Source organism: Dermacentor andersoni, chromosome 7 (genome assembly GCF_023375885.2).
Source record: "Dermacentor andersoni chromosome 7, qqDerAnde1_hic_scaffold, whole genome shotgun sequence".
In the NCBI taxonomy this organism is placed as follows: Eukaryota; Metazoa; Arthropoda; class Arachnida; order Ixodida; family Ixodidae; genus Dermacentor; species Dermacentor andersoni.
This window is the reverse complement of record NC_092820.1, coordinates 177285940-177303729: the sequence shown is the minus strand read 5'-3', so window position 1 is coordinate 177303729 and position 17790 is coordinate 177285940. Positions and strand designations below refer to the sequence as shown.

General features: G+C 43.7%; 1 protein-coding gene across 2 annotated transcripts in view; it reads left to right on the top strand.

The window, feature by feature from the left end:
- The first annotated feature begins 495 nt into the window (after positions 1-495).
- The window catches only part of LOC126532977 (uncharacterized), a 259755-nt gene continuing 242460 nt past the window's right edge, over positions 496-17790 (top strand). The window contains exons 1-2 of one of the 2 annotated variants that reach the window (XM_072289415.1): positions 496-1093; positions 2004-2080. In XM_072289415.1, the coding sequence (XP_072145516.1) occupies positions 1000-1093; positions 2004-2080 (171 nt within the window). In that variant the 5' untranslated portion in view covers positions 496-999. The remainder of the gene's footprint in view (positions 1094-2003; positions 2081-17790) is intronic. The other variant, XM_072289414.1, reaches the window with a different exon arrangement.

The following is a 17790-nucleotide window of genomic DNA, read 5'->3' as shown; positions in this document are numbered from 1 at the left end:
TAGATAACCGTTGGACCATTAGGGTTACAGAATGGGTACCCAGAGAAGGAAAACGCAATCGAGGAAGTCAAAAGACTAGGTGGAATGATGAAATTAGGAAATTCACGGGTGCTAGTTGGAATCGGTTCGTCCTGCAGTGGACATAAAGCAGGCTGATGATGATGAGCAAAAATGTGTCAATATAAATTTGCAGTTGAAATAAAGCAGCATTATAAGAGCGTACGCGTGCAATCGGTCTCGGCACCCGTAGCAAAATTACGATGAATAATCGGCAAAGCGCGCCTCCACCTCTATTTAGTACCTTATATTTAGTTCGCTCGCAGCGCCCTCGCAAAATTTTTTTACATGTGGCGCCTCAGCGGGAGAGCGCCGTTTTGTCCCACTCGACCATAGTTTAGTACGCTCTAGCGCATAGCACAAAAAAAAGAAAATGCCCGAAAGTATGCTTAAAAATGCGTTTTATTACTTATACTTCGGCGTGCTTTTCTAGTGCACATACGCCAAGCCCGCGACGATAGCACCCGCTTCCCCGTGTCATCTGTCAGAGACTGCGTAACATTAGCGAGTCTTCTCTCGCGCTTGCAAGCCGGTTAATGCACCTCTCATATTCTTTCACCGTGGGGCAGACAGTCGGACCCAGTCGGAGTTGGTCGGAAGTCATTGAAATAAAGCGCGCGTCTTAGTAATCGTTGGCGATTACAGCGCTCGTTGACGAGCCGGAGAAGCTGCGAACATCCGGTTCGAGGTTATCAGAAAAAAAAAAAGAAAGAAAGAAAAGGAAGAAACATGTCGTCTGCACCCTGCATCGTTGGCACGATGGTTGGCACTCAGCAAAGTTCACGAAGACGTTAGCCCGTCACCAACCGCCTTAACATTGCCGTACGAGGCTCGCTTTGTGGAAGACATGTGGTGGCGAAGTAACTGTTGGGCGAAACACCGTGTGGGAAACACAGCTTAACCCAGAGAGCCTTTAAGGGCTATGCCCATTGGAATGTCGATATGTCTTGGTTGGGCGGCACACTGTCGTCACTCACCAGCCAGATATCAAATCTGACGAGCGAAGTTCTGCTCGAAGGACGAGAAGAATTGGACGGTACGTTGAGTCAATGCATGTGCGTTAGCGTTTCGGCGTCCTGTGAAACGTGGAGCAGTTACGTGCCGTGTTCTCGTCTTCATACAAAGAAATACTCGCAGCTGTCGCTGTTTCGTTCCTACGAAAATAATATCTCGGTGAGCGTTCCCTTGACCTTTTACGGTTTGATTACGCGTAAAAGCATAATTCACCTGCAATCGTCGTATAGATGAATGCACTGTGACAGGTGTTCGCGAATGTGTGCACCGGGTGCAGCTAAGTAATTACGTCCATACTCGTTTATCGTGGTAAGTTCATTGTTAGAGAAAGCTCGGCAGTTAATGAGAGCCACATCAGTTTAATTGCGTTTCGACACCAATTCTTCCCGGCCACGATAGTGACAACTGTCTTGCAAATTCGCGCGCGGTTGTATTTTATTATACCGGTGTCACACGTACACTTCTGATCGCGATCGGCACCGATCCGGATCGAAATTCTCGACTGCGATTGGCTCTCTTGCCCACTTTGTGCTAAGGAGCCAATCACGACCGAGAAATTCGATCCGGATCGAGCTTGATCGCGATCAAAAGTGGGCCGTGTGACATCTGTATTATTCCAGAAACACCAGGAAGCGACCTGATACGTTGCAGCCGTATCGATGTGACGTGAAAAAGATTTTTTTTTTTTTTAGATTCCGGTAACCTTTTATGGAGGCCCTTACATGAATTGCCTACTGGGTTGTCTTGCAAAACTTGACAATGTATTCTGCAGCACGGACGCAGAAAAAAGTATTTGAAGCTTGCACAATTACATTGAGAACAAAGTGCTCAGCTAATAAGAAACATCATTAGGGGCAGTACTTCTCATATTTAATAGTCTGCACTGCAAGCCATGTCCTTTTTTACGAAAGGCAGTGTGGCATGTTTTGCAGACCAAGGAGCCCAACTGCAGCTGTTTAAAGGCCGTCTCGAGCAGCTCGAGGGTTGCAACGCCACTCTTCGTAAAGAGGTATGTGACCAAACTTGTAAACTGCACATGCAGAGCATGACGGTACTGCGCAAACAAATTGCGCATGTCTTTAGCAGCCAGGATTGTGTCAATGTTTTCGTGATGCTTGTTTCTGGCTTTTCTGACAGCCATGCTTGTCAGAAAGAGCATTGACCATGAGATCACCTGTTGTGTATGGTCATTCTTAAAAATTGTAGAAGATGGAATAGAAATTCAAGGCCTTGAGCTAGCTAATGCATTTAACAACCTCTTCCTATCAGTTGGTGACACTACGACTAGTAGCGCTGACCTAAGATTTATGAATGATCGAACTAACCAAACCATATTTCTAGAGCCAGTTTCTGATGGTGAACTTGTAGCTACATTTCTAACTCTCAACAATAGCAAAGCCACTGACACGGACAATATTAAAATGAAACCACTAAAACATGTCATTGATATACTAGAACCCTGCCTTACCTGCATCTTTAATATGTGTTTATCTATGGGATTTTTCCTTCGAAATATGCAGACAGCAGAAGTAACAGTTGTATATAAAAAGGGCAATAGAAATTACATATCCAGCTACTGCCCTATATCAGCTCTGCCTGTATTTTCCAAAGGTATGGAAAAAATAATTTTGAAACGCGTGACCTCTTTCACTGACCGCTTCAACTTGATAAGTTCTGCACAGTATGGTTTTCGCAAAAACAAGTCTACAGAGCTCGCACTACTGGCCCGAAAGGAATTCTTTCTAGAAAATTTCGAGTGCAGAAATATGGTACTTGGGCTTTTTTTAGACTTTTCAAAAGCCTTCGACCTCATTATTCATGATATTCTGCTTCAACAACTGGACCACTATGGTATAAGAGGTATTGCGCCCAAACTAATCAAGTTGTACTTACTATACTGTACTCAATTTGTTGTCATTGAAGGAAAACATTCCTCAGTAAAATCTATTGAAACAGGTGTCCCTCAGGGAAGCATCCTGGGACCGTTTCTCTTCAAACTTTATATTAATAAGATTGTCCACATTGATGAAACAGCCCATTATATAAGCTATGCTGATAACACGAGTCTATTCTTTTCAGGCAAATCGTGTGCCAATTTGGGTAGTCAAGTGAATAGTGCACTGTCTGAAATTAATGCATGGGCTCAAATGAACCCGCTAAAACTAAACATCAATGAAACGAAGGCTGTTTTATTTCACCCCCACCGCACATATGTCCTGTTACCCACCATTTCGTTAAATAACTCTAAAATGGAGGTCGTAAAAAGCTTCAAATCACTGGGCGTGTATCTTTCACAAAACGTGACATAGGATGATCACGTGAACTACATAATTAATAAACTATCTAGGACAACTGGCATTATGTGCCGCCACTGCTACTATTTTCCTACCTCTGTTAACATACTCATATATAACGCTTTATTTTCTTCTTTATTGAATTACGTGTTTCTTGTATGGTCAACAACAACAGCTGCAAACATTAGCAAACTTTCTATCCTGCAAAAAAAGTGCTTTAGGCCTAGCCTGTAAAGTCCCATATCGCTAGCACACTGCAGACTTGTGTAAGCAGCACCACATCATTCAGGTTCCATCAATGTATGATTACGAGCTATGCTGTGTATATAAACTTGGTTTGCTGAAAAATAATGATGCCATGACAAACCTAACAAGGCTAGAGAAAAACTTCCTTGCTTATAACGTACGTAGAATGTAGAACTAATTACGGAAATCAAATGTTAAAATTTCAATTGCCTATACTTCTAAACCACATAATAAAAGAAAATAATATTGACATATCTAGTACATCACCAAAACAACTGTGTTTAATGTTTGTATAATGATGGGATATGATCATTTCCTTTTTTTTTATGGCTACTGTATAATCCCCTTTTCAAATGACATTTTACAACTCCTGTAAGTGTTTCCTCTTAGTAGGTCGCACTCCCTTAGCTGCACGCTTTTATGCTTCCCTGTGTGCTAGGGGCTCAGGGCTCCTCAAGCTGTTCTTACAGCTTCAACCTGTCCTCGTAACTTTTTCTTGTTGTGGAATAAAATTCAATTCAAACCAAGCATCGTCATCATCATCAGCCTGTTTTATGTCCACTGCAGGACAAAGGCCTCTCCCTGCGATCTCCAATTATGCCTGTCCTGCGCCAACCGATTCCAACTAGTGCCCGCAAATTTCCTAATTTCGTCGCTCCACCTAGTCTTTTTTCGTCCTCGTTTGCGTTTTCCTTCTCTTGGTACCCATTCTCTAACCCTAATGGTCCCACGGTTATCTAACCGGTGCATTACATGACCTGCCCAGCTTTATTTTTTCCTCTTGATGTCAATTAGAATATCGTCTATACCCGTTTGCTCTCTGATCCAAACCTCTCTCTTTCTGTCTCTTAACGTTATGCCTAGCAATCTTCGTTCCATCGCTCCTTGCGCGGTCCTCAATTTGTTCTCAAGCTTCTTTGTCAGTCTCCAAGTCTCTGCTCCACATGTCAGCACTGGTAAAATGCACTGATTGTACACCTTCGTTTTCAATGATAATGGTAAGCTTCCAGTCAGAAGCTGTCAATGTCTACCATATGCGATCCAACCCATTTTTATTCTTCTGTGAATTTCCTTCTCATGATCAGGGTTCCCTGTGATTAACATTTCACGTCCGAAATCAGAAAAAAAGATCAAGACAATTCAAGACTATAAGAAAGCTGATTTTGAATTAATTAACAACATGCTCTGTATATTCCTTGATACTTTCTCGACTGATTTCGATAACTGCAGTGTGCAATCGAACTGGAATATGTTTATTACTAAAATTAGTGAATTAACGGTAAAATTTATCCCTACCTACACTCTTTCCTATAATGATAACGCTCCCTGGTACAACACCCACATTAAGCGCCTTTCTAACAAAAAGAAACGTTTGTACAGACTAGCTAAAACATCTGCAAACGCTGAAAGATGGGCAGCTTACAAACGCGCTACATATAACTACATAACAGCGCTTAAACAAGCTAAAGATAACTTTTTAAAGAACACATTGCCATCCATGCTAACTACTGATATGGAAAGGTTCTGGCGCACTATTAACCCAAGACATGACGATGCCATAACCCTTGTTGATAGCACTGATACCGCAATTCCCCCTGCCGATTGTGCATTTGTATTAAATGATGTTTTTACTCTAAACACGCTCATGTAACACGCCCAACTACACTATCTTATGACTAGACCGCAATGCACCCTTTAATAATCGAACCTGTTGGCATAGAAAAAGTAATTGCATCATTGAAACTCTCATCCGCTCCTGGCTGTGACTTAACGCAAAGTTTCTAAAAAACACTGGCACATATTTTTCCATTCATGCAAAGATTTTCCAGCAATGACTTGACAAAGGTTCACTGCCTGCTCATGGGAAGGTGGGGAAGGTGATACCACTTTACAAAACAGGTACTAAAAATTCCCCACTGAATTATCAGCCTATTTCCTTAACCAGTATACCATGCAAAATTATCGAGCATATTCTGTTTTCTCATATTGCCAACTTCTTAGAACAAAACTCCTTTTTTTTCTGAGTTTCAACACGGCTTCCGCAAAACATATTCAGGCGACTCCCAACTAGTATCATTCACGCATAAACTGAACCTGTTGCTTGACCACTCTTCAGTTGCAGATCTAATTTTTTTGGACTTTGCAAAAGCGTTTGATAAAGTGTGCCACAGCTTATTATTCTACAAACTGCAACAACTAAACCTTGATCCTAAAATTTTGTACTGGCTTGAAGTTTTCCTCACTAACCGTTCACAGTTTGTTTCAGCTAACAAAGTAACCTCTAATCTGAGTCCTGTTTATTCAGGTGTACCACAAGGCTCCATGCTTGGACCCCTCCTATTTCTCATATATATTAATGACTTACCTTCCTGTGTTTCATCTCAAATTCACCTATTTGCTGACGACTGCGTAATTTACACCGAAATAACTCGCGACGAGGATGTAACCAGGCTTCAAGCTGACCTTAACGCCGTTTCTGCATGGTGCAATTCATGGTTAATGGAACTAAATGTTAACAAGTGTAAATTCATGCGTGTATCTCGAACTACCAGGGAACTCCCTTAATAACACTCCATTAGAATTTGTAACAACTTACAAGTACCTTGGCCTTCACATCACCTCTGATCTTACTTGGAATACCTAAAGCCCCTCCATCCACGCGCCACCGCCAATCAGTTTAAGTACCGCCAACCTACCTTCCTCCTCCACGCTCCTCTCCCGCTCACCCCTTAGCTTCCGGTGACAAGCGGAACTTGCGTAGCTGCAGCTTCCTGTTCCAAGTGGAAGTGACGCTGTGTTTTTTAGCATTGCTTACTTTCGCATCGATGGAGAGGCTTTAATTGCACCAGCTGCAGTTTAAACTGTGGATGCGATTTCATCCAAGAACCACCGCCTATTGTAATCAGCGATCTGGTCGTGTTCGCCGCTTCGCGTCAACCTGCGACGGGTTGTGCCACGAGAGACAACATACAGTGGAATGTAGTGCCTGGGCGCTTGGAGACCACTGCCGTTTTTCATGCAATTGGAAAACAGCGACCGCGAATTACTACTTCAGCGGAATACAACAGCTTGTCCCCTTTGCATTCTTCTCATGGTGACTGCCACAGCTCTGCCATAGCTCTGCTAAGCACCCACGGGCGTCTCAACATTGTCTAACCGCAGTTAAAGCGGAAATTCCCGCAGCGCAACTCCAGGAAGCAGAAACACCGGAACCGGAAATTTTAAAACCGGAAATGGCGGGACCGGATTTGGTGTGAGGGGAAAAGGCGGCGCACAACAAAGGTTGTCGCTACTTAAGAAAGTGGCGGTGGCGCGTGGATGGAGGGGCTTTAGGAATACCCGCATCACCCATATAGTAAGTAATGCTAACCGAATGCTAGGTTACTTACGACACAACTTTTCCAAAGCACCTTCTTTCTTAAAATTAATCCTCTATAACACTCTAATACAACCTAAACTTGAGTATGCTGCTTCAATCTGGGGTCCAGGTCAAATAAACCTAATGTACTCACTGGAAATGGTTCAGAATTACTCTACTCGTTTCATTCTTTCTAACTATAATAGAACTGCGAGTATCAGTGCCATGAAATCTAGCCTTAACTTACCGTCCTTGTCATCACGTCGAAAAATGTTCCGTTTGTGCCTTTTTCCTAAATTATTTCATTACCCGCTGCTACGCAACAAACTTATTTCTCCGCCTCCGTATGTATCGCCCAGACTAGAGCACATTCATAAGGTCGGCATTTCATTATGCAGATCCGAAGCTTTCTTGCAGTCATTTGTACCACGCACTTCCAATGAGTGGAATCGCCTTCCCGCTTTGATGGCCACCATCGCAGATCACCAATTATTCAAGAATGCCAGAGCTAGCACTGTATAACTAGGAACCTTTTTCTTCACATTGTTCAACTATATATATATATATATATATATATATATATATATATATATATATCATCATCATCAGCCTGGTTACGCCCACTGCAGGGCAAAGGCCTCTCCCATACTTCTCCAACAACCCCGGTCATGTACTAATTGTGGCCATGTCGTCCCTGCAAACTTCTTAAAGGGCCCCTGAAACGGTTCAGACAAATTTTGTAGACGGGTAGGGTACTGCTTAAGTAGAACATTCGCACCACAATTTAAGTGAAGCGTTACGTATTAATGGAGCTACGAGCGATTACAAGTTACCCTCCTCCCTAGCCATGCTTTTCCTCCTCAACTCGTTCACTGAGCGATCGGGGCTAAGCTTCGCCTTCACTGGTTCTGCGTCATGATGCGACGTCATATCGTCCATTTCCGGTTGTTTTGGAGCCCGCCCCCGAGAAACCTCTCCGCTAGCCGCTTGGCCGTCAACCCCAAGTGAGAGCTATCGAAGCAGTGTGCGTTGCGAGCATTCTGTCGTAGTGCCGAACATGTCTGGTATTCCGGTAATCACACACTAGCTGAATATTTCGACGGAACGATGGAGGCATAAACTCAAGTTGATGAAGGAACTTTAGCGTAGACGTACGTGAGCTGCCTGATCGGTCTCCACGGTCCAGCCACCCGTTGGTGCAGAGCTTAACCAGCCAAAGAAAGTGCTAATATTGCTCTAACCAAGTGTAAAACATTCTAAACATTTACAAAAACAACGTGTTCACGATTACACTCCTGCGAAAAATTTACACCAGCAGCAAAGAAGATTACATTTTGTTACTGCTACTGTGTCTGGTTGAGCTCTATGCCACCAGGTGGCTGCACCGTGCAGACCATTCACATTTGCGCTTCTGTTCATTCCCTGAAACCACATGCAAGGGGACACGACCAGGCCCTGTCCCCTTGCACTTGCGTTTACCCTAACACCGGACTCGCGAAACGCTATTGCGTTAGTAATCTTCCGGTGTAAAGTGACGGCCGCAATCGCACAAATCCTGGCGCCGATCGGATAGGGGCAGTCCGATGCGCTGCAGCCAGTCTGCTCGTCTACTGGTTTGCAGAGGGACACGATGTCACAGCTTGACATATTGCCAGTCGCTACGTTCGCAGTCCGCAACGCAACAAAGTCGAATCATAGCGCTCGCAAAAAGACAAACCGACACTGCCGGCGGAGCTCTAGTCAAAGATGGAGCACGTTGTAACACAAGCAGACGACACTTGCTGTGTGCCGGAAGTGTACTGAAAAATCGTTCTTGTGCATTCTCTTTATGTTACTTTCTTTCTATAAAAACAAATTAACTAACATTCCAACTATTACAAACATCATTTGTTTACCATAAAGTTGGAAAATTTATCGATCACGTGTCCTGGTCAGCCAATCGGATAGCTCGCCCCACTGACGTCATATGGGTGATTTCGGTCATATGGGTAGGGTCGTCTTAAAATTCCGCCGAGCAGTGTGCTGCGATCGGCAGCGATGTGCATTTTTAAAGCCTTATAATAAATTACACGCTTTACGCCTAGCACTTAGATGTGTCAATTAATGATCAGAAGGCCCTACTCTAACGGCTAAGTACGTTTGTAGAAAATCGTCAAAATCGTTTCAGGGTCCCTTTAATCTCATCCGCCCACCTAACTTTCTGCCGCCCTCTGCTACGCTTCCCTTCCCTTGGAATCCAGTCCGTAACCCTTAATGACCATCGGTTATCTTCCCTCCTCATTACATGTCCTGCCCATGCCCATTTCTATTTCTTGATTTCAACTAAGATGTCATTAACTCGCGTTTGTTCCCTCACCCAATAAGCTCTTTTCTTATCCCTTAACGTTACACCCATCATTCTTCTTTCCATAGCTCGTAGAAGGGTGGGACTAAAAATTAATCTGCAGAAAACTAAAGTAATGTTTAACAGTCTCGGAAGGGAACAGCAGTTTATGATAGGTAGCGAGGCACTGGAAGTGGTAAGGGAATACATCTACTTAGGACAGGTAGTGACTGCTGATCCGGATCATGAGAGTGAAATAATCAGAAGAATAAGAATGGGCTGGGGTGCGTTTGGCAGGCATTCGCAGATCATGAACAGCAGGTTGCCATTATCCCTCAAGAGAAAAATATATAACAGCTGTGTGTTACCAGTGCTCACGTACAGGACAGAAACCTGGAGGCTTACGAAAAGGGTTCGACTTAAATTGAGGACGACGCAACGAGCTATGGAAAGAAGAATGATAGGTGTAACATTAAGGGATAAGAAAAGAGCAGATTGGGTGAGAGAACAAACGCGCGTTAATGACATCTTAGTTGAAATCAAGAAAAAGAAATGGGCATGGGCAGGACATGTAATGAGGAGGGAAGATAACCGATGGTCATTAAGGGTTACGGACTGGATTCCGAGGGAAGGGAAGCGTAGCAGGGGGCGACAGAAAGTTAGGTGGGCAGATGAGATTAGGAAGTTTGTAGGGTCAACATGGCCACAATTAGTACATGACCGGGGCAGTTGGAGAAGTATGGGAGAGGCCTTTGCCTTGCAGTAGGCGTAACCAGGCTGATGATGATGATGATGACGACTCAGCTGTAGTTCGCAGACCGCTTGTCTAACCTCCTCGCGAACCACGTCTGCCAGCGAAGAGGGCGTTGGAGCGTTGTGGTCAAGCCCGTAGCCTCTGAAGCTCTTCTCGCACTACAGATCGCACGATCTCTCGTATGATCTCCATGCTGTTTCCGATGGCGGCCGGAACTGAGCCTACAGAGGTGATGTTCATTTCCTGGTTGTACATCCTTGATCGCTGTTGCAAGGTGCTTTCCATTGTGGTCGCCTCAGAACGAAACTCAGCGACGGTGCGCGGCGGGCTCCGAACCAACCCTGCGAACAGTTCTTGTTTACACCTCGCATTAAATGGCGCAGTTTCTTGTCTTCGCTCATGTTCGGATCAGCTCGGCGGAATAGGCGGGACATGTCTTCTACATACATGGCCACGCTTTCATTGTTCCACTGGTTTCTTGCCTGCAGGGCATCTTCGGCCCTCTCCCTGTGGTCGGTACTCGGGTAAGTCGCAAGCAACTCCCGCCGGAAAGCATCCCACGAGACAAATGTCGCTTCGTGGTTTTCAAACCATGTTCGTGCGCTGTCCTCTAACGCGAAGTAAACGTTTCGTAGCTTGCGCCCTCCGTTCCATCCATTGAACTCAGCGACCCGCTCAAAGCGTTCCAGCCAGTCCTCTGCGTCTTCAAATGTGTCGCCATGGAAAGGCTCTGGCGTCATTGGCGAGTTCACCACGATGTGAGTTGGCGTGATTTGAGTTGCCATCTCGGTAGCCTTTCCGTTAGCAGATGCTGATGCTCCGATAGAATCCGGCAAAGGTGAAAACTCGGGGGGCTCACCACGTAGGCGACGGCTGCTGCGTTGGTGAACAGGAGTCAATTCGATGGGTCCAAGTCGCCGTGAGTCCGGGCTCCTTTCTCTGACTCGAGAAGGGCTTGAAATCATACCCAGCACCTCCACCAGAACTGTAACGCACAGTTGAGTGATGCTACTTTAATAACTTTACGTTGGGCGAACTTGTGCCCGACAAACAGCTAAGCGAGAGCCTCGCTAAAACATCCACAGTCTCTTTCGCCAGTCTCTGCGCTCATAGCACGTTGCTCCGATTGCGCGTGCCTTGTGAGCCCGTGTTGCCCGCTTCACTGCCGCTATCTTTCGCAGGTAGCAGTAAACAGCTGGACGGACGCAGGAAGCGACTGGCGCGTGTAATTTGAAATCATCTTGTGTCATTATATATATATATATATATATATAATTTTCTGCACAAGTAACTCCTGTTTGTTGAATTTACCCGTTTTGCTTGTAACCACTCCCCTCTGTAATGCCGTAATGGCCCTGAGGGTATGATCAATAAATAAATAAATAAATTGACCTAGTTAAACATCCTTCACAGACTCTAGAGGCTGAGTGGCGATCTTGAACTCTTGTTCCCTCTCCCGGCTATTTATCATTATGTTTGTCTTCTGCATATTAATCTCCAGCCCCACTCTCACACTCAAGGCCCTCAATCAAACTCGTCTGCAGTGTTGCTGAATAGAACAATATCACCGGCAAACCGAAGGTTGCTGCGATATTCGCCGTTGATCCTTATTCCTAAGCCTTCCCAGTTTAATAGCTTGAATACTACCAAGCACGCAGTGAATGGCATTGGAGAGATTGTTTCCCCCTGTCTGACCCCTTTCTTTATAGGTATCTTCCTGCTTTCCTTGTGTAAAATTAAGGTAGCTGTAGAACCTCCGTAGATATTTTCCAAGGTATTTACGTAAGCGTTCTGTACTCCTTGATTACGTAATGCCTCTATGACTGCTGGTATCTCTACTGAATCAAATGCCTTTTCGTAGTCTATGAAAGCCATATAGAGAGGCTTATTGTACTCTGCGGATTTCTCGATAACCTGATTGATGACATGGATGTGATCCATTGTAGAGTATCTCTTCCTGAAGCCAGCCTGTTCCCTTGGTTGACTAAAGTCCAGTGTTCCCCTTATTCTATTGGAGATTATTTTGGTAAATATTTTATATAATACTGGGAGTAAGCTAATTGACCTATAATTTTTCAATTCATTAACGTCTCCCTTTTTGTGGATTATTATAATGTATGCATTCTTCCAGTTTTCTGGGACCCTTGCAGTCGATAGGCACTTCGTGTAAATAGCCGCCAGCTGTTCAAGCATTATGTCTCCTCCATCTTTGATTAAATCGACTGTTATTCCATTTTCTCATGCTGCTCTTCCTCGTTTCATGTCTTGCAAGGCCCTTCTGACCTCATCGCAAGTTATAGGAGGTGTTCCTGTATCCTGTTCATTACTGTTTCTAACTGAGCTATCCTGACTCCTCTGGGTACTGTACAGGTCAGTATAGAATTTGTCCGCTGCTTTTACTATATCTTCGAGGTTTCTGATGATATTACCCTGCTTATCTTTTAGTGCATACATCTTGGTTTGTCCTATACCAAGTTCCTTTCTCACTGACTTCAGGCTCCGTCCATTTTTTATGGCTTCTTGAGTCTTTCTCACGTTATAGTGTTGAATATAACTTATTTTCGACTTGTTGATCAGTTTTGACAGTTCCGCGAATTCTATCTTATCTCTTGAGTTGGACACTCATTTTTTGTCGTTTCTTTATTAGGTCCTTTGTTACTTGGGAGAGCTTGCCTACTGGTTGCCTTGGTGCCTTGCCTCCCACTTCAATTGCTGCTTCTGAAGCCAACCTAGTTAGTTTCATTCATTAGCTCTATGTCATCATCATCCCTCTGTTATAAGGCTGCATATTTGTTTGCAAGTACCAACCTGAATATGTCTGCTTTTACCCTTACTGCCTCTAGGTTGACCTGTTTCTTCTTGACCAATTTAGCTCTTTGTCTCTTCAAATTGACGTGAATCTTAGCCCTTACTAACCTACGATCACTGCAATTTGCCCTATTTATCACTCCTACATCCTGTACTATGCTGGTATCGGCAGAAAGTGTGAAATCAATTTAATTTCTTGTTTCACCATTAGGGCTTTTCCAGGTCCACTTTCTGTTGCTACGCTTCCTGAGAAAGGCGTTCATTATTCGAAGCTTATTCCTTTCTGCGAATTCCACCAGCATCTCTCCTCTACCATCCCTAGAATCGACGCCATAGTTGCCAATTGCTTGTTCACCAGACTGCTTTATTCCCACTTTTGCATTGAAGTCACCTATTACTACAGTATACTAAGATTCCACTTTTCTCATAGCTAATTCAACATCTTCATAAAACTGATCTGCTTCCTCATCGTCGTGACTGGATGTTGGAGCGTAGGCTTGTACTACCTTTATTCTTTACCTCTTATTAAGCTTGATTACGACTACACATACCCTCTCATTAATGCTGTAGAATTCGTCAATGTTGCCCGCTATGTCCTTATGCATTAGGACTCCTACCTCATATTGCTTCCTATCTAGGAGACCTCTATAGCCAAAGACATGTCCATTATTCAGCATTGTATAAGCCTCACCAGTTCTAATCTCACTAAGGCTGATGATATCCCAAACAATGTCTGATAATTCCTCAGAGTCCTGCTAAGCTAGCCTCACTCGAGAGGGTTCGGGTGTTAAACGTTGCAAGGGTCAGTTTCCATTGGCGGCCTGTCCGCATCCAGAGATTCTTAGCACCCTCTGCTGCGTTACAAGTCTGACCGCCGCCTTGGTCAGATGCTCCTCAGCTGCTTGGGACTGAGGGCCATTTGGTAATTGAGTTAGCCATTTAATTGAGTTAGCAATTTTAATTGAGTTAATCAAACAAGCAACTTGAGTGATATTTAATGTACAAGAACGAAACCATTATTTGTGCTACTTGATTTGCTCAGCACACTGAGGAGACTTTAACATATCTTGTATTTTTCATGCTGTCTTCCTGCAGTCTGAAGATGCCGAACGTTGCTTAAAAATTTTTAAGACTGTTCTTGGTGAAGCTCTTTACAAGGTTATGGAACTATAGCCTTATGTCTTTTTGTGGAGTAGTGCAACATTATCAACGAGAACACCCTTTGGATGACTGCTGATAAAATCAAGATAAAGTAGCTGTAGTACTAGTAAACATATATACGTATTATAGACTTGCTGCCTGAAGTGTCTACCAGAGTGCACAAGACATGGTAATGCTGTTGCCTGAATTAATAAGGGCAGTGCTATGGTGATCTGCAAAATATCACTGCTCATCACTTGCATGCTGCTATTGTTCTGCATGCATGTTCACCCTGTTTAAGCGTTTTGCTTCCCTGAATTTGCATGTCTGATTTTATACTACTGTAGTGTTCATCTAGTTATTACGTGGCACTTGGCTGTGCACAAGAAACATTCTGAACCTTGTCATTGAATTGCACAGCATAATCTCTGTCATCAGCAGCAAAGTCTGCTACATGGCAACAACAGCGTCTTATTTTACTTGCTACATGAGCTTGCAGCCAGTTTTGTTTGAGTAAATAAGATGCACTTGTTTGAGCTAGCTCTGATGCAGGAAATGTAAAACAGATGGTGCTACTGGCCTGTTCAGCTTAGAGTTACTGTATATGCTGCCACTTGGCATGCTAACTTGGGAGAAAGCAACTGGTCAATAAACCCTCATAACACCTGCGGCAAGTTTTTTTTGTCCACTTTCATTTTTACTTACTTTATAATTTCTACATTTCGGTTCAAAAAAAGCAACTTGGCCTGTGGTTCCCTTGGTTTTATTGTCTGTTGGCTTCATACAACTAACAAATATAGGGCCCCTCGGTTCACTGCCTTCTCATTAATTTATCAATGCATTTCACTGTGGACCGCAAACCTGGACTCTACACTAGAGTGGTAGAAAATACCTAAAGCAGCAATGCAACACATTTTGAATATGTTGAGAAAATGTTTCATAATCTGTAGACACTGCTGTCATAAACATGTGAGACAAGAAGGAGCCTCTTGCATAGTAGATCACTGCCTCACTGCTGCTACAGAAGTTCCCTCGATTTTGCCAAAGTCTATGACATCATAGTAGTAATTGTAGTACCATTGTAGACATCATTTTAGTTATCAGAGATACACATGTTGTCTCTAGTCATGTTTGTATGAAAATGTGTCGTACCCTTTGAACCAGCATTAATACACGCCATGCTGGCATTGTGCATATCCTGCTGAGCAACACATCGTGTGCATCCATGGTAATCCTTCCTCTCTATGCTGCTGGCCTCTGCTTTCTCATCTCGTGCACCAGTCAAGTGCAACACCTCAGCATGCCACTGTTCCTTCAGTGCAATGCTAAGCCTTGCTATTGCCTTTAATGCTTCACGCAAAACTGAGTTCTTCACTCACAGCTTCTGGTTCAAATGCCACATTGGCATGCCATTTTCCAGCTGCCCGATTCTCCCTCAGTCGGCACAAGCTGAATTGCAAGTGTTTGGTCGGGCGTTCATGCGCCACTGACAACTAAATGGTCGCAAGCAAATTTATTCCTTAAATTCCTTAAACTGTCCTTAATTCTTTAAATTATTGTCATCGAGGCTTCTACATAATGCTGGGATTCTGGGCACTACTAATATGCCTTACGAGTTTATCATTTGCAGAAAGCATCAAGATTTTAAAAGTGTACTTGATCTTACATAAAGCCTTCCAACAAATTTCAATCACTGAAAGTTTGTACTCAGCTATCAGCACTTTATTTTCTGTTTCGATCATTGTATTTTTTCATGCAGAACCTTTAGCAAAAGAAGCTCTTCCTTTTTCTCTCTCTTGGTGACATTCTTCTTTTTCCGGCAACAGTGGTAGGACTAGGTGGTCCTGTTGCTGTTATTGTGGGGGGCACATTCCTGTCATCACCATATTGCGTAGAAAAGCGGGACACCATTACTGTTGCCGGTTGTTGAACTGCTACTCCTGCGGCAACGTGCATTCGGGAGCTAGAACCACTGAGCTAACTTTCACAATTAGCACTTTGTGCGCAGATTTGCACACTATACATACTCTGAAACTGACGGTGCATGCACGCATTTCACAGGTTGCAACTAGGGTTGCCAACTCTCGAGTGGTAGAAGTTTGGACGGGGGTTGCAGAGGGGGCAACTGGCAATGGTTGATCCTGTCAGTGCCAGGAGCCGCCAGTCTATACGTGAAAAAAGTTTCAAATTCTTTTTTAGTCCTACCATATTGCTATATACAACAAGGAAACTGCAGTAGCTGTTAAAGAAAGGAGAACATAGCCATGACTGGACCCGGAACTGAACTGGAATCTTTCTTTCTATTTATTGTTGTTTGATATGACACCAGCTGCTGCTTTCTTTTTCACGACATCTTCTCCCACGCTCTTGTTAACTTCTAGTGGGTATATTTTCTGCATTGGACGTGTCGGAAAACTTGCAGAAAAGCATTTTGAACACCTGCACTTGATCCAATACGATGGCACAAAAATATCAGTAAAAGCTCTAGTACTTCGGGGTTCAGATTTACTCCTTTGTCCAGGCACTTATTTAGGGAAGGAAAGTTGAAAACAGAGGAAGAGGAGCCAGTCCAGGTGTTGGCGCTCTTCGTTCCACGCTTTCTTGGTGGCATGCGAGCTGGCTCCGTCCTTCTCAGAAACAACTTGCACGTGTCCATCTAAAATATTTTGTCTTATAGCCTTGTCATATCTCTGCCTGGTATCTTCAAAAGATGTTGCATTAACGAATTCAGGCTTCACAATGCTTCATCGCAGTTGACTTTAAAGAATACAAGATGATCTGGTTTTCACGAAAGAGTGATTTCGTAATGACCATTGACCTTTGTAACAGACGATTCAAAATCCTCAAGCACTGGGCTTTTCTGGGTTGCTGTTTTGTCATTATAGGATGCCCGTGGCCTCCAGCTTCCAAAATTGACTTGCAATGATTGCTTGACCTCTGTCCCCATCTGTCTTCACGGAACTTTGCGGCACACTCAACATGCAAAGCGAAACAGCACGTTGAAGCCGGTTTTGAGTGTCTCCTTGGAAAGTCCAACCAAATTTTGTGTTCAAAAGCGGAGTGACTTGAATTTCTGTGCCTAGTAATTTCTCTTGTCAAAATAAGCCACATCTGGTCAGCGCCAATAAGGAGTCCTATGCTGTCATCTCCTGTGCTCCCTTAAGATTTGGCTATGTCACCAATGTCTTCCCTTTTTTCTCAAACTTCTTTATAAACAAAATGCCATGACACAAATCTGAATTCTTTGGCAAATCTCCGGAATTCCTTCAACATTCAGACAGCACTCAGTGTTGTCAAATTGACTTTGCAAAGTCAATTGCACGAGACTGTATTTTTTGCGTGGTGCCTCTTTCATGTTGCTGAACGTGTTGATAGAAAGGCTAACAGCACCTACTATCGGGGAACCTTCAGTTTGTACAATACATCTTGCCTCACAAGTCTTCTTTGGCTGCCTACATCTGTCACAGCTCATATAGAACATTGTTGAGCACCAGAAACTGCCCACGCTCGAAAAGTTGGAAGAGGACTGGCTTTTTCACCTTGTCATTCTTACAGTTCAATGTAGCAGCATAATATGCTTTCTCAGCCTGAGCAATAGGTGATGGTCCTTTGGTAGCCGCATGAGTGTAAAGAAAAGATAGATGTCTTCTTTTGCAAGTGGAACAAGTGATGCATCGATGGTATTCATTCGAATGATGACCCTTTGTGGTGCAGCAAAAGCAGCAGGCTTCAAGCCGCAGTAGCTCTTCTAATGCGATAGCGTTAAGGGTCCCGTATCACAGAAAATTCGGCCTCC